This window comes from Triplophysa dalaica, chromosome 13 (assembly GCF_015846415.1).
Source record: "Triplophysa dalaica isolate WHDGS20190420 chromosome 13, ASM1584641v1, whole genome shotgun sequence".
Taxonomy (NCBI): domain Eukaryota; kingdom Metazoa; phylum Chordata; class Actinopteri; order Cypriniformes; family Nemacheilidae; genus Triplophysa; species Triplophysa dalaica.
In genome coordinates this window covers 22,506,470-22,531,836 of record NC_079554.1, presented here as the reverse complement: position 1 = coordinate 22,531,836, position 25,367 = coordinate 22,506,470, and the positions used below count along the sequence as shown (strand labels likewise).

The window sequence follows — 25,367 nt, the reverse complement described above, 5'->3', positions numbered from 1 at the left end:
ATGTACATTTATCTAGGTGTATTTCACGTATCGATAATAGACATCAGTTTAAGTTGGAGAAAAAGCCGAAGGGGAACTTAACCTTATAAGTTAAAGGGATGCCCTCTAGCATTGCTGTGTGTGTTGAAGTGAATGTTAAAATATACCATGTTGGTTGCACCAATTCATATGAATGTTTGTCTATTTTGGTTTTATACAGTTTTCCTGTAGCTCAGTGGTAAGAGCATTGCGTTAACAACGAAAGGTTGTGGGTTCGATCCCAGGGTATTGCAAATACCTACTTAAAAAGTATAGGATAAAGCAATCTAAGTTACTTTGGATAAAAGCGTCTGCCATATATGTAAATGAATTTAAAAGATTTGCACATTTAATTTACATTTGCAGTAGCACATTTGCAAATTATTTATTTCTTGTTTTGTGACAGTTTGTATTCAGAAGTTGAAGAGTAAAGTCTTTTATTTAAGTATCGTATTGAGTATTTTTATTCATTTATAATGTAACATTATAGCGTGACATTTGTGTCAATAATCTTCAACCACAGGTGACTCCGCGTGCTGGGAGGGGGCCCCCAAATCAAATTCTGCTTAGGGCCCCCAAGAGGCTCAGGCCGGCACTGATAATTGTCTAAATCCTACATAGTTAAATGAAAAAATGAAAGTGTGAAATGGATTAGTTTTATAAAAACGGATAAATTCTGATTTGCATCTGTTTTCTTTTCTTTTTAATCACAGGGAGCTGCTGATGTTTTCAGATTTGTGGAGAGGGAAGCTGAGTAGAAGAGCGAGGCTGCAGAGCTGATCTTCGTTTGTTGAGGACAATCTTAAACTTTCTCTGCAGACACGTTTTTTAAAGTGTTGAATTGTTCATGTTATTCATTTAGTTCTTCATATTTGTATACTTTTACTAAAGTAATTTGTTTCAAGAATGTTTATTTAGGGTAAAGTAACCTATACTTAACCTATAAATAAATAAGTTAATTTTGATTCCAACTTTTATTTATCTAAAGATAACATTAAGTTTAAAATGGCAATGCTAGATTCATGTGTAGACGTGTTGACTTGTTTAGAAATAATAAATTCTCTATGTGAACTGATTATTTTGCAGATATTGTTGATAAATGAAACCACAAGAAACAATTGGGTGAGTGTGTGCGATTTTAAATATATTTTACATTTTGTTTAGAAAAAATGTGAACATACATGAGAGTAGGCTTTTATGCCACTGTGCACGGCCCTGATTAAAACATACAATATTCATCACAACATTCATCACATTAAAGGGAGAGTTTACCAAAATGTATTTTTCTGTAATTAAAATATATTAATCACCTGAGAAAAAACCCTGAACAGTAAAAACAGATCAAATATAGTGTTTATTAATAAAATAATAATGAGAAGAGCTTATAAGATTCTGTTCATTTTTGTAAAAACGCACAAGGCCTGTGTGTGTTATCACTCATGTCTAGCATAGTTTCAAGACATCCAATGATTTCTTCATTTCCTGGCGATGTCATAATTGGCCTCAAACCAATCACACGTCTCCTTGACGGCTGAAAAATAAGAGATGTTGACAAACACATCACATATAATTCATATTTCTCATTACAGTATCTTCTTTAATTCTGAATTCCATGAGTTTGAGTGTCACATTCATACAGATAACACGTGTGACTTAAATGCACTGACAATAGAAGAAAAGCAATCATGTTGTGTTGGTGTGTGCGTCTTCACCTGTTTTAAACGGTGTAAATTTGAAGTCTGGCAGGTATTTGCGAAGCTTGGCGTTACTGGCGGTTTTCTTGAACTGACCGTCTGTTTTACTGGTGTCATACTGACAGTGAGGAGTTAAGAATAACAGTATACAATAATAAAAATTAAGATCATTAAAACAATTAAGACATCACAAGAGTAAAGTTGTGCAGTGACATCATCAGTGCGACATCATCAGTGTTTGTAAGGATACAATGACATCATTCTGGAAGCCAAACGCTTCGACCACAGCCTCTGCAGTATCTTTGATGGACACCTCGTCCTCTTCCCCCACTGGAGAGATGAACAGAGAGATGAAGATGAACGACATGATATGACAAATCAAAGATGAGTTGTGTCGGTCAGAGCGAGTACCTGACAGTATGATGGGTTCCACCTCATCATATTCCCTCAGAACCCAGAGAAACAGACGAGCCAGATCCAGTGAGTAGATGAACTGGCGCAGGGGACGACCGGAGCCCCAAACCTCCAGCGCTTTCCCTTCCTCTACACACAACACGTATGTCGATCAGATGTAATTCTCTTCATGTGAGTGAACTCTAAAGTGATCGTGTCTTACTCTTTGCCAGGTATGTCTTGTGAATCAGTCCAGGAAGCACGTGACAGTCTTCAATATTGAAGCTGTCGTGAGGTCCGAATATGTTGGTCGGGATCCCAGCGGTGTACCGGCGTCCGTACTGCTGAAAACACGCCCTAAAACACAAGCACGCTTATTTCTCCTATCATATCAAATGTGCAACGTGAAAGTGACTGTTTTCTGGCCTCTATCACTGCTAATTCTTCTCAAACTAGCTGCTTCTTCTTCGGCTCTTGTCTTGGTTACACAAGTAACACACGCGTGGACACTGACGCCTAGTGGCCATTGACTGTCTTCGCGGAAAACGACGTGGAAGTATAAATGAAAACCGAAATGTAGGCTACGCCTTAGATCCGACGCTCAAGTATAAACTTACCTTTAGTAGGTGTGACTCAAATATTTAATTCATTCTTCTCATAAAATTAAGTAAACAGAACTTTAAAATAAGTAGACAAAGTTGCATTTTCAAGTTAACTAAAGATTTTTTCAGTTTTTTTATTTTACATACTTCTTAGTCAAAATATACATAAATCAAACAGTGTAACCCAAAATAAGCAAGAAGAGACTGATCTCAGAACTGTCATAAGCACAGTCATTGCTCACTGATGACTGACCACAAAACATGTAAAACATTTCTAAATATAAAAAATAAGTGAATATTAAACACTAACACTTTTTTAACTTTTTTTTTTAATGTACTCTCTTAATGCAGTCTGACGCATTAATGTCTGATGTAATACAGTCAGAAGCATGCTGGGAATTGGAGATCCTTCTCAACCGAATTTGTGGTGAATTAACATGTTTAAATTAACTAAATTGAACAAGGAGCAAATATTACTAATAGTTTTAGTTAAAACTTTAAGTAGAAAAATAATCATTATACTTTATTCAAAAGACTTTTTAAGTAGAGCTTTTTTATAAAATTAAGTTTACATTACTTAATCTGTTTGATTATTTTGAGCATTTGGGTTTAAAGTGTTCGAGAGAGAGTGAGAAAACAAACCTGTTGTGGACATCAATCATGCGTTTGGCATACCCATATCCAAAATTAGACTCATGAGGAGGACCGTTGTGGATCTGGTTACAGACAGAGAGAGAAAGAGAGAGAGAGAGAGAGAGAGAGAGTGTGTACATTCTATCAGTTCTCTTGTCAGTTAATTTCTTAATAAGTCCTTGTAGAACTTTTTAAATTGGTTTCAATCCGATTTCTGGTTCTGGAGTCGAAATAACTGATTCAAAGAATTGAATCCATGCTGTTGTTTTGGCTTCCCTTTCAATTTGTTAATAAAATAATACTCAACAGTGTACACAAAAAAACAACTGAACTCTTTTACGCATCGATGCAAAATATTTGATGTCAGCATGACAGCATCATGATTCCACAGATTCTAGATTGCATTTACTTTTATGAAGTTTATGTGAAGCTTCATGAGGTTCACTTTTCATGACAGATGACTACATGGTTGTCAGAAATTTTTGAAGACATATAACTGTTTAATGCACGGTAAGTTCCAGTCAGTTTGAAATTTGAAAGCTATATGTCTTCAAAAATACAGCTGCTTTGTAACAATGAAAATTGTAAAAAGCGCTATATAAATAAAGTTGAGTTGAGAGTTGAAATTAACTGATGAAAAAAGTTCTCATTTTCACCTGTCTGATAAAAAAATACACCGTATACACCAATAACAGCTTTATCTTGGCAAATGACCATGGTATAAGCGGGATAATGCACAGTTTGCTTTGCATTAATGGATTTTAATGCACTTCGCGTTGCGTGGGTCTTTCCTTTTTAAAGGAAAAGTAATTAATTTACAGTAATTAATTACTTAGTTACCACCCACATAAAAGAGAGAGTGTGTTTGTACCATAGTCTCGTCGATGGGATAAGTTGTTTTATCAGGGAAGATACATGTGGACAGACAGGACACCACCTTCACCACCCCGACCTCATGAGATGCATGCAGCACGTTGTCATTGATCCGAATGTTATTTCTCTGAAATGAAGAGGCATGTGGCGTGAAAATACAGTTCAAATGTATTGCCCTGTGTTAATGACATAAAGTCTGATTGAAGTTAATGATAATAATTACCCAGAAGTCCAGTTTCTGTCTTATGTGTTTGTAGACTCCACCCACCATAGCGGCCAAATGAATGACGTGTGTCGGACGATGCTTCTGAAAGATTGCTGTCGTCTCTTCAGCGTTTCTGAAGTCAAACACAACAATTACAAGAACATCAGAATCAACAGAGAATTATATAAGATACTAATGATTACAGTAAGATTTCTACGTCTGTGGGTCTGTTAATTACAGAAGGTCTTACATGAGATTGGCATCTTTGGATGACAGGAATATCCACTCCTCTCCTTCTCTTGCTTCACCCTCCTCCTTTAGCACCCGCTCGATCGCTCGGCCGACCAGCCCGCTACCACCCGTCACCAACACACGCATCGTCACAACCTGCCCTTCCAACTGACAGACACAGAGAGAGAGAGAGAGAGAGAGAGAGAGAGAGAGAGAGAGAGAGAGAGAGAGAATTTAGAAATCTCTTTATTACATCTGCAAATTTACAAGAGGATCTCATGTCAGAGGTAAAAACTTGATTAAACAAATACGTTACGAGAAATTAATTTTCATACACAGAACACAAAGCCCCTCTACAAAACATTTCAGTTCAAAAGAGGTCTTTCTGAAACGCCTTGATTTTTATCAAAGCTCATCATTGTGAATAACGCTGTAAAAATTCCCTTGAGGACCGTGTACAGATTTTCTTGGACATTACTGATTCTTACTCTGTTCTCATAGAACTGTTTGTGAATGATCATTACAAACACTGCATCTCCCGTTATGGTCCTTGAGGGTCCCTGGCTCAATTTATTGACTTTGCATTGTTGTCTTATGGGTCCCCCTATAACCATGGGAGAGGTGGAGGAAGAGGCTGCCCCTAAATCTTTTTAGTTGCGCATGCTTGCATGCTCCACAGTAATGGTGGTCACCCCGGTCATCATGGCTGCCAGTACAGAGCCTCCAGCCATCATGGCCGCCTCGCCAGTAAGTCCGGTGGTCCCAAGTCCGATGGTCCCAGAGGTGTCTCATCCTGAGATTCTTCCCTTGGAACTCATTATACCATCACACTTACCACATGATAAATTTACAATGCTACTCCATAATTGAAACGCAACAAGCCGAACACAACAAGATAGTTATAACCAAAATAACACTCATTTTTATACATGTGCATTATGATAGGCGGGTTGCGTGTATGTGATCTTCAATGGAATTGTGGACCACATGACAGACACTGCCTCCCAGTCTGATCAGAACACCAACACAGACTCACACAGAGCGCTCTCAGCAAAGAAAACGTGTGCTAGCAGACAGTCAACACAGATTCACCAGTGAATAAACTATGATTATAATCAATCTTCAAATAAAGCTGTTAACGAAACAGTGAACTAAACGTATGTAACTGACCGTAGTAAATTGACCATTTATCATTTATATATGTAAATCATGTAAATTGACCATGACCATTTAAAATCGCCTGACTTTTATTGGAAATAGTATTTTAAAGTTATCAATATCATTTTTTACAATAGTTTAGGTCATCACAGAGGGCCCTGATGGTTCGCTACTGGTCAAGACAAATTCTATAAATTCAATTTCTCACAGCTATTAAAACAGGAGTTTAATTTGAGAGCACAAGTAAAACTGTGTTTCTGTTTATTTGCTGCGCGTGTCAATCTGATGTAGATTTGTGGGGTGTGGTGACAGGATGCGCTTCAGGCAGGTCTGGGTGAGCATTTGCTTTCAGATAGAATGCATCTTTCATTCTGGCACTTAAATTTTAGCAATTTTACTGTCTAATACATGCAACTCAAAACACACCAAGGCACAAAAAACACGTGTTCGCAGCATATGACCCCTTTAAAAAAACGCTTAAGTAATATATCAGTCAGTGAGGTAAACAGTAATGACTGTTAATGTTTTAATGATGCGAGTACAGAGAAGGCACGTGCATACTGAAACATCATTTAAACGTTAACAGTCATTTATCTTTACCACACAGCCTGATATGTGTTTAACAAACCATAATATTTGTTTTAGCTGTGTCATATGACCCCTTTAAAAGAAATTTCTCACTTTATACCTAACATATGTGAAAGTTAACACATATTTTAGTGATTTTCCCATTTTAATGAACCGACCACGATGTTTGTGAGTGTGACTGAAGACGCTTTTGATTTGAAAGTTGTTTCTTAAAACGAACAACCTGCTAAATGTGGTAAGACAAGACTGTAAATCTTAAAGATAATGTTTATTTTTCTCGGTCAATAAATATCTGCTTTAAATCCTGGATTTGTGTTGAAGTCTTTGATTAATTATGTCATGTACTATAAGTAAAACATCTGATTGTTATGTACAGTGCTGTGTTGAGTTTTATTAATCGTTAGTTATACTGTGCTTTATACATATTTGAAAAGAGGATTACTCCTATGCATAAAATTTAATCTTTAACTCACAGATGAAATCACAAATTAATTAAATCCTCCATGTGATGGATGATAATTATTTAAATTAAATAAAAAACGATTTTAACAACGTGACTGTTTGGTAATTAGGACATGCTCGTCATGTCTCAGAAATGTTATTTGGTAAGTCACTGCGACGAATATGGTTCAAGGTCTGTCTTCATTAGGTAATCAGCAACGTCCAATGTTACCTCGTCACGTATTCCGCTATCATGTCATGTCTATTCTTGGTCTTGGGGCGGAGTCATGGCATAGCCTTAGGTTGTGTGTGGGGGGAGAGATAGTGATCCTATCGGCTTGCTATACTCTCTCTCCGGTCTGCGTCTCTGTTCCCGCCATCTCGTTTCCTCATTTACTCTCCCTGAGTGTTTCATTACCCACACCTGCCCCTGTTAATTATCCTTTGTCTGTCTTCCCTATATGATCCTCATGTCTTTTATCCTGTGCTCGTGCTTTTTCATCTGAATGTTTGTGTCGAGTCTCGATTTATTCCGTGCCTTTGATTTTCTAGTATTCTTCCGGCCTGTAGTGTCTTCGTGTCAAGTAAGTCTAGTTAGTGATAGGTTATTGTAATCCTGTCTAGTGTTTTAGTCTAATGTCAGCGTAGTCCGTTTCTGCTCCTGTGTTGCCTGTGTTTATCATTTATCTCGTTCCTGTTTTACCCCCTTTGTGGGTTTTTGCGTTGTTTAATAAATTAATTCCCTTGTTAACCCCTTCATCCCCGTGTCTGCCTGCAATTGGGTTCTTCTGCCCCAAAACCCTAACAGGTACGTCGTGCCAACGAATATTGTCCAGTCCATGTAAGTCGTCACAACGTAACACTGTTAGCTGGGTTCAGGGGCGTCGCACCCGTTGGGGATCATTTTCCCCGGTGAGAGGGTTAAACACCCGCACATTTTCTGCAGTTTTTCCGCAGTTTTGTGCAAACGCCTTACAGCAGTCGCTCTCCGGACGCTCTGTGTCTGCGCTCGATGCGGCTGACTCCTCCCCCTCCCTCTCAAACAGGACACTCAGGCTTTGAGTGTGACCGGATGATGATTGGCTGTTCTGCTTTAAGTCCCGCCTCTCTTGGTGTTTTAGATGTATAGGTCAGCTCGTGCTGAGGAGATGGGAATTTATGGTTATTTACGTCTCCCTTTTCCAGTTACTTTGAATGAGTGTTTATGCTTTCGAGGTTTTTAAATAACCTTTATGTGCTTGGGAAAAAGTTCTGTTCATGTTTTCTTGATATGTCGAGTGTTTTCTGAATTATATTGTTTTTTAGACTAATGCATTATGCAAATTTGGATATTGTACAGAAGCTAGCTAAATTCGGTTATTTATTTGGCATGCAATGTATGAAGTAACTGTGGTGAAGAAAGCAGGGAATTGACGAGGGGGAGGGACAAATTGTCCTTGTTAAGCAGTATATTTATGGGTTTTTTTTATCAAGTTTACCACGGTCTTTTCCCCCTGTGATTATTAAAGTATTTCGGATTCGGATTCATTAGCAAGTCTACTGTTGTGTATTTTCAGTGTAGTTTTGACATATTTGCTGTGTGTTTTTATACTTTTCTAGTATTACTCATTTAAAACGGAAGCTTTTTATATCTTTTGTTATACCATTTGTACCATTCTGTCATTGCCATTCATCGTTTTCATTGTTAACAAACAAACCACATCCATCCCCCGCACTTTTGAAAAGCTTGCTACGCCCTTGGCTGGGATCTTGTCAGCATTTTCTCTTTTGTTAATCTGGTAATTGTCAAATAGGCCTATTTCGCGTATATTTATTTTCGTTGCATGGTTTTTTTTTTATTGCAAATGCGTAGAGCCCCGCAAGCTTGGGGGCCCCCCTAGTGGCTACAAGTGGTAAAATCATTTGACATAAACAACGAAGCGCATCTTCAGCGTTAAATAAAATATCTCGTTCCTAGTTGTAAGGATTTTTTTCCGCATGCTGCGAGTGAAAAAGAAACCTTGTGAGATGACACAATGTAAGGCCATCTGATTAGATAAAGGCTATTAAATGATCCATCCTTATTAACCATTAAAATCCATTCAAATTTCATTAGTTTTTTCATGCATTTAATCTACCCCCCTTGACTTTCTCCTTATCAGGTAACATAGTACCCATAACAGTTTCACACAACTTTTCACATTTAATTTTCCCTACTTTGTTAATCTGCATTTTTTTTTTTATCAAATTTGTAACACGTAAAGCTGATTCAAAAATAATTTTGATACAGAACATGATTTATATTGCTTACATACAGGAAGACTCTGTAGGAAGAATGTGCTGATGTTTCCAACTTCTTATGTAGTTATTAAAGACTAGTAATAGCGCTGAATTCATACTGTGAAATATCCCAAAACACATTTACACATTTATTTATTTGGCAGTCGGTTTTATCCAAAGCGACTTACAAGTAGGGTGCAGTGGACAGCTAATAAAACACTAAAACAAAAACCCACAATGGGGAAAAATAACTAAGATAACAGAGACAGCCAAACTGTAACAAAAACTCTCAGGTTCAGAGTGCTGGAGCAGAAACGCTGGGACACAGCATATGGATAAATCAGCAGAATCAGACGAGCAAACGGACATCAAAGTTTAAAAGACACACGAGCCCAGCACAGAGAATACAAGGGCATTAAATAGGGAGACGAACAAAAGGATTATTAACAATAGGCAGGTGTGGGTAATAAAACACTCAAGGGAAGCTAACGAGGAGACGAGAGGGGCGGGGCCATAGACGAGACATGAAAAGGCGCATGACAGCCAATAATTAAGCCACGCCATGTCCTTCTCACACAAAACCCTAGGTTTAGCCATGACTCAGCTGCACGAACAAGAATAAACATGACATGATAGCGGAATCATGACACTTACTGACTTTCAGTATCAATACTGGGCCAAGTTGTTAAAATGGTACTGGTTTTACAATTTGAAATGGCGCAGTATCAGTTGTGCTGCAATAAGATTATAACCTGCCAATTTGGGTTAGTCTATGACCATTAATCTAGCACCCACAGGACCAATGAGACAATGTGTCTGTTCAGTTATTAGAGGTGGTGTGGCGTTTCTGTTTGATTTGTGACACGCCTCATGGAAAATGGCTGCCCAAAGTTGTTCACAGCACTTGGCCATACGTCGCATTAGAACCACTTTCAGGAACCTAATCTCTCACAGTTCCGGTTCTTTAAAATAAAACAGATCCTGTTCTAGATAAGAACTGGCATGTTCTAAGTTCCCAACCCTAATTAAAGTGATGAAGTTTAAACAAACTCAACTGGCTCAATGTGTCATGTATAATTAATTATTCCTCTTGTATTCACAGGTTGATGACAAATGAGGTCATGGGGAGTTTTCATATGAAGGGAAACTTGCCTTCACTAAGCTCCACCCGTATGCTGTTATCACAGGTAAAAATAAAGAATGAAAATATTAGTTCTGCATCACTGTGACATTGAGGGTTGTTTAGTTTAAATTCTGGTATTTCAGTGAAAACCACTTATTACGTGTTGTAGTCAAGCTGTGATCAATCTATCTGCTACCTTCAAAAAATGTCACATTACATTTCAGAAACTGTGGTATCCCTCTGGTGTTGTCAAAACTTTTTTTCAGAGTTATGCAGTTGTCACACAGAAATAAAACAAACATTCCTATATACACTTGTTGATTGGCAGGTCATTCCTGTCGCCAGCATAACTTTATTCCATTTGAGATCTTTAATTGTTCAGAACTCTAACAATTGTTTTAGCATTCATACTGACATGTCCTATATATGTTAATTTACCTTAAGACATTTGCATTCATGTTTTTTTCATGTCATTGTCTGCTCAGCACTTCTGAAATGCATCAAAAGCTGAAACAGTATCTAGTTGCAGCAATTACCTGCAGGAATGTTTAATGTTCACGGCTATTAAAGCTAGAGAAGATTTTTATTTCAAGAAACTGGTTGAAAGTCTCTTACTATACTGGTAGTAGTCAGAATTGAAGTGGTCTAAAATATTCTGTGGAATTCTCATATTTCTTACAGAGAGTGTCCAGAAAACATTGAAGGAGACGGAGGCAAACATTGGAGCGACCATCGCCTTTTGTTTAAAATATGTACCAGACAGAGTTGGTGGAGGTGGCAACTATTCAGTTTTAGTTATTAAATATTTATTTTACATTCTGTTCAGATTGTAGATGGTTAATTATCTAATCTTATTTTAAAAAAATTGATCCAAACTATTTTTCTAAACATGTGAAATATTTGTAAAACTTGTTTTAAAAAATGTAAAGATTTTTTTCACAATCCAGTTCATCTCTTTTTTTTCTTTTTTCTGATAAAACCACCCAAAATGTGTGGATTCAAGTTTCACTTTAAGTTTCAACTTTTATCTTTGCTAATGTTCTGAAATTAATAATTTGTCAGATTATATCATTTTCTCAACATGCTTTCTCGGTATGTTAATTTTTTTTTACAACAAAAACCAGCATCTGTTAAAAGTTTTATGTCATGCCAACAAAATTTGACCGCTATCCTTGGTTTTTGACAGGTAACGATTTTGATTTGGGACAAAAATCTTTTCAGAGGTCGAGCTTGATTTAAAGACAGTGTTTCCAGTTTTGAGATCAACCAACTGCAATGCAACTGGTCCAAAATGGGATTCTGATGTCAACCGAATTGACAATGTTGAAGATTGACATCGGATTGACTTTGGGTTCTGACGTCAACACGACTTTTATTTACAACCAAAATTTAACATTTGATCAGCGTTGGAGATTGACGTCAGTTTGACGTTGGGTTTTGACATCAACCCGATTTACATTTTCAACTAATATGCAACGTCGGAGTCCAACATCATTCTGACGTTACATTGACGTCCGGTGCCTGCTGGGTAAATCCAATTATTTATTCCTCTTTTTAAATCGCATTTTGAAATAGATTTTGAAATTCCACTATTTATAAAGGAATTCAAGTCCCTTTTTAAATTGAAGTATTTATTGATGGATTAATATTTCATTTATTAATTATTTTTACAATCACGCTTTTTATTGCCCATTAAAACAATATATAGCAAATTACTTTGTCAATTCGCCTATTTATATTTGAATTAAAAAATGAAATTAAAAATAATTTAATAATAAAATTAATGCCTATTTTTATTGAAGAATTAGTTATTAAACAATTAAATGCTTTATTACTTTACACATGACTCTCCTGGTCCTTCATAAGCCTCAGGTCTTGACTTTGCTTAGGGTAACGAAATGGTAAACACGCCCTTACTCGAAGCACACAATGAAGAACGTATAGTTCAAAGTCAGGTTAAACCACTGACACGCCCTTAAACTCAATAATAGTTTATTCAGACAGAAAAGAAGCTTGAAATGTACGTTGGAAAGGATTAAACATAAGCCGATGTCGTTGTTCATATACCCTTACTTGTTTTTCACAGTAGTTCAGTCAGGATTGTTTATAAGTCAATTTTAATATTTAAACAAAAGCTGTTTTCAAATACGTATCTTAAAAATATTTCTGAGGACCTCCATTCTGTCAAAAAGTGCCGCCATTTGCATATTTGAGTAATAAAACCGAGATTAATTATAATGTTTAATAATGCACTGGCTGTGAATCTTCCATATTTGAACAACCTTTTTGTAAGAGTATAGAAAGTATTAAGATATTTTCCGGCATACTACTGACTAGGCAGTGCTTTAGTTGTAAGAAATGAGTCACTCTTTTCTCTTACATTTCTTTAACTCTGTGTCCTTCAGTCCGTCTAACTCTTGCAACAGTTTGCTCTCCCGTCCTCCGAAATTTAAACAAATATTGTAAATCAATATAAATACAAACATACCCCATCTTCAAATGCCGTTTAATCTACACCTGATTTATGTGTGTGGTATAGGCTACACAATTTTTAAATTTAAACCCTTCATTCTACAATCATACTTGGTTAGCTTTTATTTCTGTATATACAAAAATCTTTTTATTAGCTTCTAAACTGCATGTTTCATAAAACTGATGTTACGTTTGCCTGACGTTTCTCCATTTAAATAAAGCTGACCACCTCATGCTTACAAAGGACCCGCGACTACCACACTATGTTGAAACAAAAGTACATCTCTTTTGCGTTTTTAAAGTAGATACTGATCACTTGATGCCAGGTTATCAGCATCGTTTACGCATTGCTGTACGTCAAGTCACCACTCTTCTCTGATTTTGTCGAGGCACAAGTCATCAAATTTGATGTCATGAGACTCGAGTCAACTGAGTTTGTTCTCAAATTTGATGATTATCATTAGAAATAAACTCTATATCAGCTGAAATCAGATTAAAACGCAAGGTTTTGCAGAACTAACTGTAGGCCCTATCATGAAGAGTTTATGACTTTAAGAATAAAAACACGGAATTATCTGCTCAACTGCGTCCCCGGAAGTCTGACTGTAATTGTGTGGAAAATTAATAGATAGCCTATTATGAATCAGTGACGTTTAAGGTGAAACCCTCCCTGCAGCAAAACACACAAAATGAAGAATGTGGTCAATAATAGGAGAAAGGTAAGTGAATACAGTTAGTTTGATTAGCAAGTGTGTTGCACAAACTTGGTTTTTTATTTTGTGTACTTAAGATGCACCTCTCATTCAACAAAAAGACGCTAAATAACCAAGACAACTAAATAGAAGTGTTCCCTTGGTCAGTAATGGTTGGTGTCATGTTCTCTGTTGGTTGTAACTCCGCTACTATGGCAATTTATGCTGGGAAATTAACCCTGTCCGGAGCAGCTAATTGCGTTAAAGGATTTAAACCACCCTCCACGTTAATCCCTTACTTAATTCCTGGACAAAGTGCTATAATTGTTGTTAAATTAGTAAAATGTGTTAGAATTAAACATGGCGTTTAAAATAAATATGGAAATTGTGAAAAGGAGGTCAAACTTTTGAAAAATAAATATTAATAACTTACTTTGTTAGCTAAGAACTGTATTCCCAAATGTATTTTTTAAAAATCACCCTGTTTATATTAAGAATGATCTGGGACAATATTCAAAAGTTCTGTCAAAAGCAAACAATAAAAAGCTGGAATTTTGTAAGACTTATTCGTTAATAACAATTATATTTCTTGATTTAAATGTATTAATATGGATGGATTGAAAATTGTGAAATGTAAAACTTTGTTGTATGGTTTGTTGTATTATCTTTTATTTTTCTTGTCTTAGCCCCTCTTAAAATTTATGGTTTTGAATATAAACCGTAAACCATCTTTTTTTTGTAACGTTTTTGTTATACTTTAATAAAAATAATTAAAAGCACTTTTTATCGATGAAATTGAATTGCAACTGCTTTTATTTGTATCAAACAAATTTCCACTAGAAGGATTTGCTTAGTTTCGATTGACCGCATGATGCCTCTGGTCATGAGCAGACCGGGGGAACCGGAACGCGAGGGAGTTTATTGACATTAGTTTAAACATTTACAGTACATCAACTCGATATAGCCTAATCTAACACAGATGTATGACAACATACAATATATTCATTTATTATTCTATAATTTATTTAATTGATTTCTTTATTTATAATGTTCATTAAAGTAATGTAATATTGCATCACGACGAGAATCAGTGGTAATATCATCACATTACGTTGACCTCTTGTTGTGCAACAACTAAGGTTTAGCCACGCAAGGCTAGCTGTGGATTATCCCGCTTATACCATGGCTTTTATTGATGTTTACAGTGACATTTTAGATCAAACAGATGAAAAGTACAATGACTTTGTCAGATAAATTTCAAATGTAATAAAACTTAATTAATGGAGCTTAAAGGGATTCATGCAAACCTTCCAGCCAATCAGAATCGAGTATTTAAAAAGAGCATTTCCAGAAAACACATAGCATATTTTCTTTCTGACCTTATTTTTATGTCATTCCTGGACAAAGTGCAATAATTGTGGTTTAATGAGTAAGATGTGTTAGAATTTAACATGTCGTTCATAAAAAAATACATGGAAACTGTGATAAGGAGGTCAAACTTTTTTAAATTAATATTAATACTTTAGTATTGTTAACAACCCTGCTTATATTTTTTAAGATTTAGTTGGGACAATATAAAAAATGCTTTCAAAAGCAAATAATAAAAAGCTGGAATTTTATTAGACAAAATTAGACGAATAGACTTTTAGACAATATATTATTTTTCGATAACATAAATTATATTTCTTGTTTTGAATTTATTCATATGGATGGATTGAAAGTTTCTTCGTTGTCTTCTTTGTTTTTTAGTTTGTTGTCTTACTTTTATTATTATTCTTGTCTCATCCCCTCTTAAAATGAATGCTTTTGAATGAAGACTGTATACCATTTAGTTTTGTAATGTTTTTGTTTAACTTCAATAAAAAAATGAAAAGGCAGTTTTTTTATCGCAGATGAAATCGATGCAACTAAATTGACTCTGTTTTTACTTGAAGGTGGTTATGAGGACAATATATTTCACATAGATGGGTTTTTTCCACACAAAAACCACATCAGTTAATGGACTTATTAATGGAAAACTTGATAAAAAAAGATATCAGCCCATGAGCATGTTAGCTCTGTCCTAAGCAAGTCGTTTCTTCCCATCGTGCTTTTCATCAAAGCAGTAGGGGGGAAGCAACTGCGCTCGATAGTGGATCGAGGCCTTACTGCCTCGCAGTCGCGAGTTTCTTGGCACGCGTCAGCACGACATCAGACCAAGGTACCCATAACTCGGACACATTTCTGACACCTGTCATCAGGTCAAGGGCTAGCTTGCTAACCACGTAGTTCTATGCTATGCTAGTTGATACGTAAGCTAACTAAAACAGTAAGAACGAGATTTGTTTGATTTCACTACCTATAGCCTCATATACATACTAGTTAATGGTAATATTAGCAAAGTTTTAGTGACGTGTATCGTAATGTAATTTCGCAAGAATTACAATCAGGCGCTAAAAGAGTACCCAAATACACGTTCTTTCAGCCAATAGAATCAATCGGGGGTCCGTGTACGAGGGGGAACTCGATACCTCATCCACGCAAACACAGAACGTTCCCCTAACGTTAGTTTTTGGTTTCCTTTTGGTTATTATTTTGGGAACCAAAAAATAACAATCTAAGAATGTTATTTTCAGGGGGGTTTACAACCAGAAAATAACGTTGCAGGCTCTTTTTTTAAATAACCAGAAAGTAACGTTCCCTGATGGTTCATTTTTTGGTTATTATTTTGCAACCATAAGATAACCAGAAAATTACGTTCCCTGGTGGTTATTTTGTTTTTTTAATGGTAAAAATAGTTAAAACTGGTAAATGTCAGTGACATTTGCAATACAGAAATTATAAGATAACAGATGTTATACAGTCCAAATTAAATTAATAAATGTGCCCTTTAATGGCTGAAAATAAAAAACTAGTTAAGCTAAATGAAAATACAATCATATATATCTGTGTGTATTTCTTTAGTGTGTTTGTCTGTTACTGTATCTGTGTGCGCTCGAGCACGTGCATCCTCCACTCCCATCATTTAAAACATTTACGGTCATTTTGTTTTACCTCACCCAATTAAACATTAGTTTAGTGTTTTTTTAAACGCACAGATTTGAGAGTAAACTTATATTTTCGTGATTTTTCGATTGGTTTGACACATCTAAATCAACAGACGATGATGTAAAGACTGAAACTCAGTGCTTTTGATTGTTAGGCCTATATCTAAAATCGGAGCCGCGCTGTACTTCTGTGGTGAGACAAGAATATTGTTAGCCTGAAGAAAATTAAATCTTTATTCTTCTGTCAATAAAAATCTGCTTTAAATATTATGGTGAAGTCATTGGTTATTTTATATCAATCTCTAAAATGTCTGATGTTGAGGTAGGCCTACACACATTGTGGTTTTATTTGAAATGATATAACGTTACTGTGCTGTTTGAATCGAAAATCAGGCTACTTCAGTAATGAAAAAGAAATTATTAGTTAAAAGAATGATCTTATTGAGTTCATCCTCCATATATTTTACTTATTTCAATTAGATTAACGTTAGACAAGCGATGGATAAAAACACAGCATGGATGTATTCATTACTGTGTACTAGTGAGGCACAACGGACGAGAAAGATATTTTAGGCTAACGTTCCGGGAACGTTCCCCTCTCGTTTTTAAAGTTTGTTTTTGGTTTCTTTAACGTTAAGGTAACGTTCCCCTAACGTTAGTTCTTGGTTCCCAGAACGTTAACACTCCTGAACGTTAGGGGGACGTTCTGGTAAACCAAAAATTGTTAGCTGGGTAGCACACAATGAAGTACAGATAGTTCAGTACAGGTTAAACCACTGACACACCCTTAATCTCCACAGTTTATTTAGACAAAAAGAAAAAAAAATTACATAAAAAAGGATTAAACATGAGCAGCTGTCATTAATCATGTAAAACCCTTGTTTGTTTATTACAGTAGTACAGGAAGCAATGTTTATAAGTCTATATTAATATTTCAACACAAGCTTTTTTCATACAGGTATCTTTAAAATAATTCTGATGACCTCTTTTTTCTGTCAAATAGTGTCCCAATTTACTTGATTTTCCTCCATTTGCATATTTGAGTAATAAAACAGAGAGAGAGAGAGATAGGAGCATGTCATTGCTTTCCATTTTTGAATTTAGATATTAATCAAGTTATACTTTTTTTGTTCTTTTGTCTTGAATATTATATTCAAGGTTTCATTTAGGAATACTTACTTATATTTTATCACAAACAGAATGCAGTTTTTTATTGAACGATATATTGTATAAATTAATAATTTAATTTATACCAATAAATAATTTAACATTACAATAAAATGTAAGTATACAACATAAAACAAAATGTAAAATGTTATTGAACAACATGAAGGTGAATAAATAAGGTCCGGATTTCTATTTTGGGATAAATTATCATGTTAAATAATTAATTTACTATGAATCTTCCATATTTGAACAACCTTTTTGTAAGAGTATAGAAAGTATTAAGATATTTTCCGGCATACTACTGACTAGGCAGTGCTTTAGTTGTAAGAAATGAGTCACTCTTTTCTCTTACATTTCTTTAACTCTGTGTCCTTCAGTCCGTCTAACTCTTGCAACAGTTTGCTCTCCCGTCCTCCAAAATTTAATATATAACTATATACAACTATATAAATACAAACATACCCCATCTTTAAATGCCGTTTAATCTACACCTGATTTATGTGTGTGGTATAGGCTACACAATTTTTTAATTTAAACCCTTCATTCTACAATCATACTTGGTTAGCTTTTATTTCTGTATAGTTACAAAAATCCTTTTATTAGCTTCTAAACTGCATGTTTCATAAAACTGATGTTACGTTTGCCGGACGTTTCTCCATTTAAATATAGCTGACCACCTCATGCTTACAAAGGACCCGCGACTACCACACTATGTTGAAACAAAAGTACATCTCTTTTGCGTTTTTAAAGTAGATACTGATCACTTGGTGCCAGGTTATCAGGGCTATGTTCTGCAATGCAGTTCAAGTCGGGCGGATTCACATGCAAACTCATTTGGAAGACATGCAAAAACCCATATCTCCAGACATGAAATGACTTGTGTGCGCGTGAGGAAGACCAGGGAGAATATTCAGCTTTGTCCTTTCCTTTACAAATGGACGCGTTTGAAATGAACAAACCGTCTTAAAATTAAGGTTGAAGGGTTTATAGTGGTTGCCTACAAAGACGTTAAAGTATTTTAAATATACTAACACTTTAGCACTTGTATCTAATTTACGGAATAATTGAAATAAGCATTATTTGTTTAAAACACTGAACAGTTTCGATAAATGGCAAGCGCGCACCGCACCGCGAGCGAGGATTTCTCTGGCACATTGCCAAACACAACGCGCAACTCTTACCTGTGTGAACAGCCGACCGTTCGATGTTTGGATTTAAAATATATAAAGACTTGCATCGTTTACGCATTGCTGTACGTCAAGTCACCACTCTTCTCTGATTTTGTCGAGGCACAAGTCATCAAATTTGATGTCATGAGACTCGAGTCAACATCATGTTCTCAAATCTGATTATTATCATTAGAAATAAACTCTATATCAGCTGAAATCAGATTAAAACAAAATGTTTTGCTCTTCATTACATGAAGAATATAGAGTTTATGACTTTAAGAATAAAAACACACGGAATTACCTGCTCAACGGCGTCTCCGGAGTACGTCTGACTGTAATTGTGAGGAAAATTGACAGATAGCCTATTATAAATCAGTGACGTATTAGTGGGTGAACCCCTCCCTGCAGCAAAGCACACAAAAGGGAAGAATGATCAAAAGGTAAGTGCAGACAAATAATTCGTTCAGCAAGTGTTTTGGACACATTAGGTTTTTCAATTTGAGTACTTAAGACGCACCTCTCAGTGAACAGCAAGACGGTACCCAACATGCAACTACACGTGTACGTCTAATAAATGGTGAACATGTGTCTAGGCTAGAACAGGACAACATTTGGGCTGTCAGTGAAAATGTAATAGACGTCTAACCACAGCCTAAAAATAGCTAAAACGACTGTGTCATCTAATAGAAAACCAAACAATGGCGAAATAACTATAATTCATTAATGGAATTTCGAATTAAAAACACTTAATTCGCAAAAAAGTTTTTACGCTCGCTTGAGGTTGTTTCTCGCATAATGGGAGATGGAAACACACTGGCCGAATAAATTCCTCCAAAAAGTCACGTAACTGCACTATGAGACCGCGTAACCTGACGAGTTCTGATCTTGTTACACAGCACCGGAAATGTTGTTATGGTCATTCTTTAATGCTTGAGCAAAGTCGTCTTAATATTTAATTGTCTGTGTTTCCCAAACAGCAGGCATCCACAAAAGTACGCATTTATGCTGTTTCTTTATTGTCTGCTTGCGCAAGTATTATACAGGAATATTATTATATTCAGTGGATTCTCTTACTTTTCTTACTGATGTTAGGAAGTAACGGTTGAGTTGGATGGATACGGTGCTTTTTCGCAAATATTTTATGCAATATTTCAATTTTGCGCATAAGTGAAATCAGCAACTTTCGATGGAAACTCGGTGATGGCATTCACACCGCCCGCATTGATTCGTCTGTTTCATATTGTTGTTACATAATTTCACCAGGTCAGATTAGGACGGCTGACATCTTTTGCAGAGTGAATATAAAGTCTTGTTCAGACTCTTTCTGATAGTTTGTCCTCATAATCTTCAAACTCATGCAAGATGATCGTGCTACATTCAACCAGTCCCGAGCCGTGCCATAGGGAGCTGCGGGCTGGCCATCTGGAGCACCGGAGGACTGTACCATGAAGCCGGTTTAGCCGGTTTGTGTGGCTAGCCATGTTTGTTTAGGCCACACATGGGTTTAAGGTACCATGAATGAAACTCATCTTTAATCGGTGTTCATCGCCAGGGTAATTTATGCTGCAGGGCTAACCTGCTCCGGAGCAGGTTATGATAGTTTACCGATTTGACAACGATTGTGAACCAGTAAGCGGGGCGTAAATATACATATAAGTGACGCAAATAACTCAGATTGCTTGTTACATTGGCTAGTTGTTTGTTATGTTTAATAAAAAAGATACTAATATAAAAATATATAATTATACAGTATATTACAAATATAAAATCAAGTAATGGTTACTACAGGTAAAATCTGATTTCAGAGATAACATTTGCCGGCTTTATTTTACACATGATATTACATTTCTTTATATTCCATTCTTTTATTGTAGTAAGGCAAGGCAAGGCAAGGCAATTTTATTTATATAGCACATTTCATACACAGTGGCAATTCAAAGTGCTTTACATAGAAGAAATTAAAATAATAAAAAGAAATAAGAGTAATTAAAACAGTTTATAAAAGTAAAATACAGTACAGTACAGACAGTCGGACGAACATTGGCACAGTGCTCATTCATTAAATGCATAGCTAAACAGATGCGTTATGAGTCTGGATTTGAAAGTGACTATTGTAGGAGCACATCTGATCTCCTCTGGAAGCTGGTTCCAGCTGCGGCTGGCATAATAGCTAAAAGCAGATTCGCCATGCTTTGAGTGAACCCTTGGTATTTCTAGCTGATATGATCCTAGTGATCTGAGTGATCTGTTGGGTTTATATTCATTGAGCATATCTGCAATGTATTGAGGTCCTAGGCCATTGAATGATTTATATACCAGTAATAATACTTTAAAATCAATCCTAAATTTAACTGGGAGCCAGTGTAAAGACCTGAGGACTGGTGTGATATGTTCATATTTTCTAGTTCTGCTCAGAATCCTGGCGGCAGCGTTCTGTATGAGCTGCAACTGTCTAATGGTCTTTTTGGAAAGGCCAGTGAGGAGTCCGTTACAGTAATCCACCCTGCTGGTGATGAAAGCATGAACAAGTTTCTCTAAGTCTTGTCTGGAAACAAAGCATCTAATTCTTGCAATATTTTTCAGATGGTAGTATGCTGATTTGGTTATTGCTTTGACATGACTACTGAAACTAAAGTCTGACTCTAGTGTCACACCAAGATTCCTGACTTGATTTTTAATTGTTTGACCCCTAGAGTGAAGGTATGCGTTCACCTTGAGAACTTCATCTTTGTTTCCAAATGCAATTGCTTCAGTTTTGTGTTTGTTTAATTGAAGAAAGTTTTGACACATCCAATTGTTGACTTCATCGATGCATTGGCACAGGGAGTCAATGGGGCTGTAATCGTTAGGCGATAGAGCTAAGTAGATCTGTGTGTCGTCTGCATAGCTGTGGTAAGCAATTTTGTTCTTTCTCATTATTTGGCTCATTGGGAGCATATACAGGTTGAACAGGATTGGCGCAAGAATTGAGCCTTGAGGGACTCCGCATGTCATGGATGTCCACTCAGACTTATGATCTCCTATACTCACATAATAACCTCTCCCATCTAAGTATGACCTGAACCATTTTAGGACTATCCCAGAAAGCCCCACCCAGTTTTCCAGCCTGTCAAAAAGTATGTTATGATCGACATTTTGATCGATCATCGATTATGATGTGGGATGTGTGTCAAGAGAACAGGTTGATGTTTTAAGGTGTTGTACGGTTTCTTCCAAAATTGTGCCATCAATTTCTTTGAAGTCAGACATAGTAACAACTTTCTCAGGTGGTTTGATTATCTGTCTAACCCCAGGGCAACTCAAGGATGTGCTGATCACCTTTCTGATATTATTGATTTTCTCACAGAAGAAAGAGGCAAACTCACTGCACTTGTTGTCTGAGAGCATTTCACTGGGAATCTGGTTTGGCGGGTTTGTCAGTCTCTCTACAGTAGCAAAAAGAGTGCGTGTGTTGTTTAAATTACTGTTTATAATATTTGAGAAGAAAGTCTGTCTAGCTTTGCCTAGTTCCATATTAAAAGCATGTAGGCTGTCTTTGTAGATGTTATAGTACATACAATATGTATTTCTTTGCTTTGCATTTTTTACATTCTGTTCTGCAGAACATCTAGGAACACTTTCGGTTTCACTGTGTTGGGACATTTATCTTCTTTGTCCACTAAAGAAACCTTCTATTAAAGGCAGGTTGTCCGATTTCTCAGAGCCGTTGTTGTTGTTCAAATCAACGAAACAAACACACCCCTACCCCCATCTTTCGCTTTTGTCTGTGCTCGGCTCGACTATGTCCGACAATAACAGAGACACAAGTAACATAAAATATAATCCTCACATTCACACGTGTGCCACATTGAATAGAAGCGCACAGTAGGCTACATTACATAACTCCGTCAGAGCGCACACTTACACTTCATCATGTGCTTCATCCTTATAAATAAAGGTCAACTAAATGACAACTACAAAGGCAGGATATATTCATCCTCTTTGGGGGCACACGCTCACATTATACACATACATCATATTACATTACTGTAATATATACCTTACCAAAGTATACAGTAAATGTGTGTAGTATAAAGGCGTTTAATTTGCGCATTAACTCGATCGGCAGTGTTTCTGAAACACTTCTCTCTTCAGACAGCAGAAACAGTATAACTCCGTGGCTGAAATACATTTTCCGGTAACAAATATTTGCACATAATTATTTCCTAAGAAACATACGGAACTCTTTCTATCCATGTTGAACGCTTGAGTCAAAGCTTGAGTTCACAAAGAGACTCCATGATCTGCTTCATGGTACCAACAAAGCTTGATCAGGTTGGTTTGGTTTGTCAACCCAACACTTATCCTGAAACCCTGCTTGTTCAGTACATTTATGGTACAGGCCCCAGGAGGTTTCATGTGATAGTATGTGTTTGTGAATGTGCTGCCCTCCCCCAGCCTGGCTGTTGTGATTTCTGCATCCCAATGGTTTAATGCAGCAGTGCTTATAAATGCTAATAAATGTCAAAAGATTGACAAATAAAATTAAGGAAAGACCTGGGGCCTGTCACAATAAGACTCTGTTTTGTCTTGGTTTCCTTATTTTTTTGTCTTTATTAGTTAATTAGTCCCTCACCTGTTTCTGTTTCAATTTGATTACGTTTGTGTATTTACATATTTATAAGCCCTGTATGTTTCTCAAGTTCAGTGTCAGTTATTTTATTGTCTCATCCGGATTTCTTGTTCCCGTTTTTACCTGTCTATTCTTATTTGGATTCCTTATCATTAAAAACCCTTGATAATTCCGTGATGTGGTGCATCATCCATCATCTGTTGCTATCTGGTGACAGGGTTCTTAAGACGAAAATTATTCTTATGTGCCATGCTTTCTCTAAAATTCTAATTTAAGAAAAAAATGGAATGTTACCTATTCCTGAAAAAAACTTACCATTGCTTTAAAAGAATCCAAAAGCTGTCATAAATATCATCTTAAAGTCTAACGGTTATCTTAAATCTCAAAAGGTAAAATGTTCAATACGTGTATTTGGTTGTGACGTGTATTGTATTGAGCCAGGAACATAATTTGGACGTTTACCTGCCAGTAAGTATTTTGATATAATAATAAGGTCTAGCTCCCTTACTTTAGCAAAATTAAAATTGTCAAGTGTGGGAATAAAAGATGCATTCTATCTAAAAAGCGAAAGCTCACCCAGACCTGCCTGAAACGCCTTGTGTAAACACACTCCACAAATCTACATCAGTTGGTGGTATAATTTAACTAAGACTGCCCAATGTTAAGGTGGGCTTATCGGTCAGTACAATTGAAGAGGAACCTGATGTTCCAAATATGGTGAGAGGCATCACCTTCACATGCTTGCAGTATTCCACCAATCACTACACACTGACTGTGTCAAGTCTATGTTTATGTGTGGACAACTGCAGGGTTCTCCAAACGTGCCTTCAGTGGCCTGTTTGTTACAGTGAGTGATATGGATGCTTAAGTTAAGGCTTAAGGATAGTATGAGATGTAACATATAAAAAAAACGTCACATGCAAAACTGGGCCAAAGTGTATAATTTGCCAACTGAAATGCAAATATAAGCAAATAAAGGAGTTTTGGCAAAGTAAATTTATGTTCTCGGACAATCCTGTTTGGCAAGGACCTGTCCCAACACTCTTCATGTCCAACAATTAGCTAACACCTGACCCACTATTCCCACAAACTTCATATTTCAGAATTAACCAGCTCATTAGTTAAACAGCAGGTTAACAACAGTTAAAACTATTTTCACTTGAACTCCTTCACACCTAAACCATAATACATCCGGACAATATTAAAGTGTTGACCATAACCACCTCAAGTCATGAGTAAAACTCAACGTCATTTAGGTTTATGTCCCCGCTCGGGCACCCTTATGAAATGGTGGCAGCCCCAAATTAAATTTGAAATCACATTGTTTAGGTGCCAGACAAGAAAACATTTGCCACTGGGAATTATTTATATTGTATATTTGAAGAGTTTATTTCCAAAATGAGAAAACATTTAAAACTTATAAAATTTTATATTATGCATTCCAATTAATGGCAATCAAACTGTAGTTGGTTTGTTTTGATTTAAGCCATGATAGCTCAAAAATACAGCTAACTAACACAATAAAACACAACACAGACATATCATAAAAAAACATGAATTTTGAAACATTAGAAAAACAGAGTTATCTCATTTTGGAAACAAACTCTTTATTTATACACTTACTGGATCAAGCTCGAACGAATAAACAGATACACAATAGGTTCAAATGACACTCACAAAATTTAGACTTAAGTAAGAAATATGTTTTTTGAGAAAACAAGAAACCATCAAACGTCTTATAACATGTTTTTTAGCATCTATATTATTTTGTAGTTTTAAAAGGATGACGTCAAATTATTAAAATACTTACAGCGATGAACCGGACCGGAGTCTCCTCACAACTGGCAAACAATGCAGATCCAGTTTCCTCCGGGATTTTGGCAATCACACCCGGTTTTGGGTACCCAACACGTTTGCCTTCCTTCCCCTCACACTCAACACACTTCACTGTCTGATTCTCTTATATATCGTTTCCCTCGTCCTTCTGATTTGGGGGCAGAGTGTAAAAGGC

General features: G+C 36.2%; 1 protein-coding gene across 3 annotated transcripts; it reads right to left on the bottom strand.

Moving 5' to 3' along the window:
• Positions 1 to 1,232: 1,232 nt before the first annotated feature.
• LOC130434599 (GDP-L-fucose synthase-like) lies at positions 1,233 to 25,367 on the bottom strand. Of its 3 annotated transcripts, XM_056764831.1 has the most exons (11): positions 19,262 to 19,420; positions 19,046 to 19,146; positions 4,669 to 4,817; positions 4,437 to 4,551; positions 4,212 to 4,340; positions 3,350 to 3,423; positions 2,329 to 2,462; positions 2,124 to 2,255; positions 1,963 to 2,042; positions 1,731 to 1,830; positions 1,233 to 1,549 (listed from the first exon to the last, which is right to left on the bottom strand). In XM_056764831.1, exons 1-11 carry the CDS (start codon positions 19,353 to 19,355, stop codon positions 1,494 to 1,496), a joined length of 1,164 nt encoding a protein of 387 aa, XP_056620809.1. In that variant the 5' UTR covers positions 19,356 to 19,420; the 3' UTR covers positions 1,233 to 1,493. The 3 variants fall into 3 exon arrangements, with proteins under 3 accessions (XP_056620809.1, XP_056620811.1, XP_056620810.1); XM_056764833.1 differs by lacking the exons at positions 19,046 to 19,146; positions 19,262 to 19,420 and adding an exon at positions 25,167 to 25,367; XM_056764832.1 differs by lacking the exons at positions 19,046 to 19,146; positions 19,262 to 19,420 and adding an exon at positions 7,813 to 17,605.

Coding starts and splice junctions, on each gene's coding strand:
- LOC130434599 (XM_056764831.1), bottom strand. CDS start 19,355: ATGTTGTCCTGTTCTAGCCTAGACACATGTTCACCATTTATTAGACGT. Junction 4,818..19,045: donor CCGGAGACGCCGTTGAGCAG/GTAATTCCGTGT, acceptor TGTGTCTGTCAG/TTGGAAGGGCAGGTTGTGAC. Junction 3,424..4,211: donor ATCCCATCGACGAGACTATG/GTACAAACACAC, acceptor GTCTGTAACCAG/ATCCACAACGGTCCTCCTCA.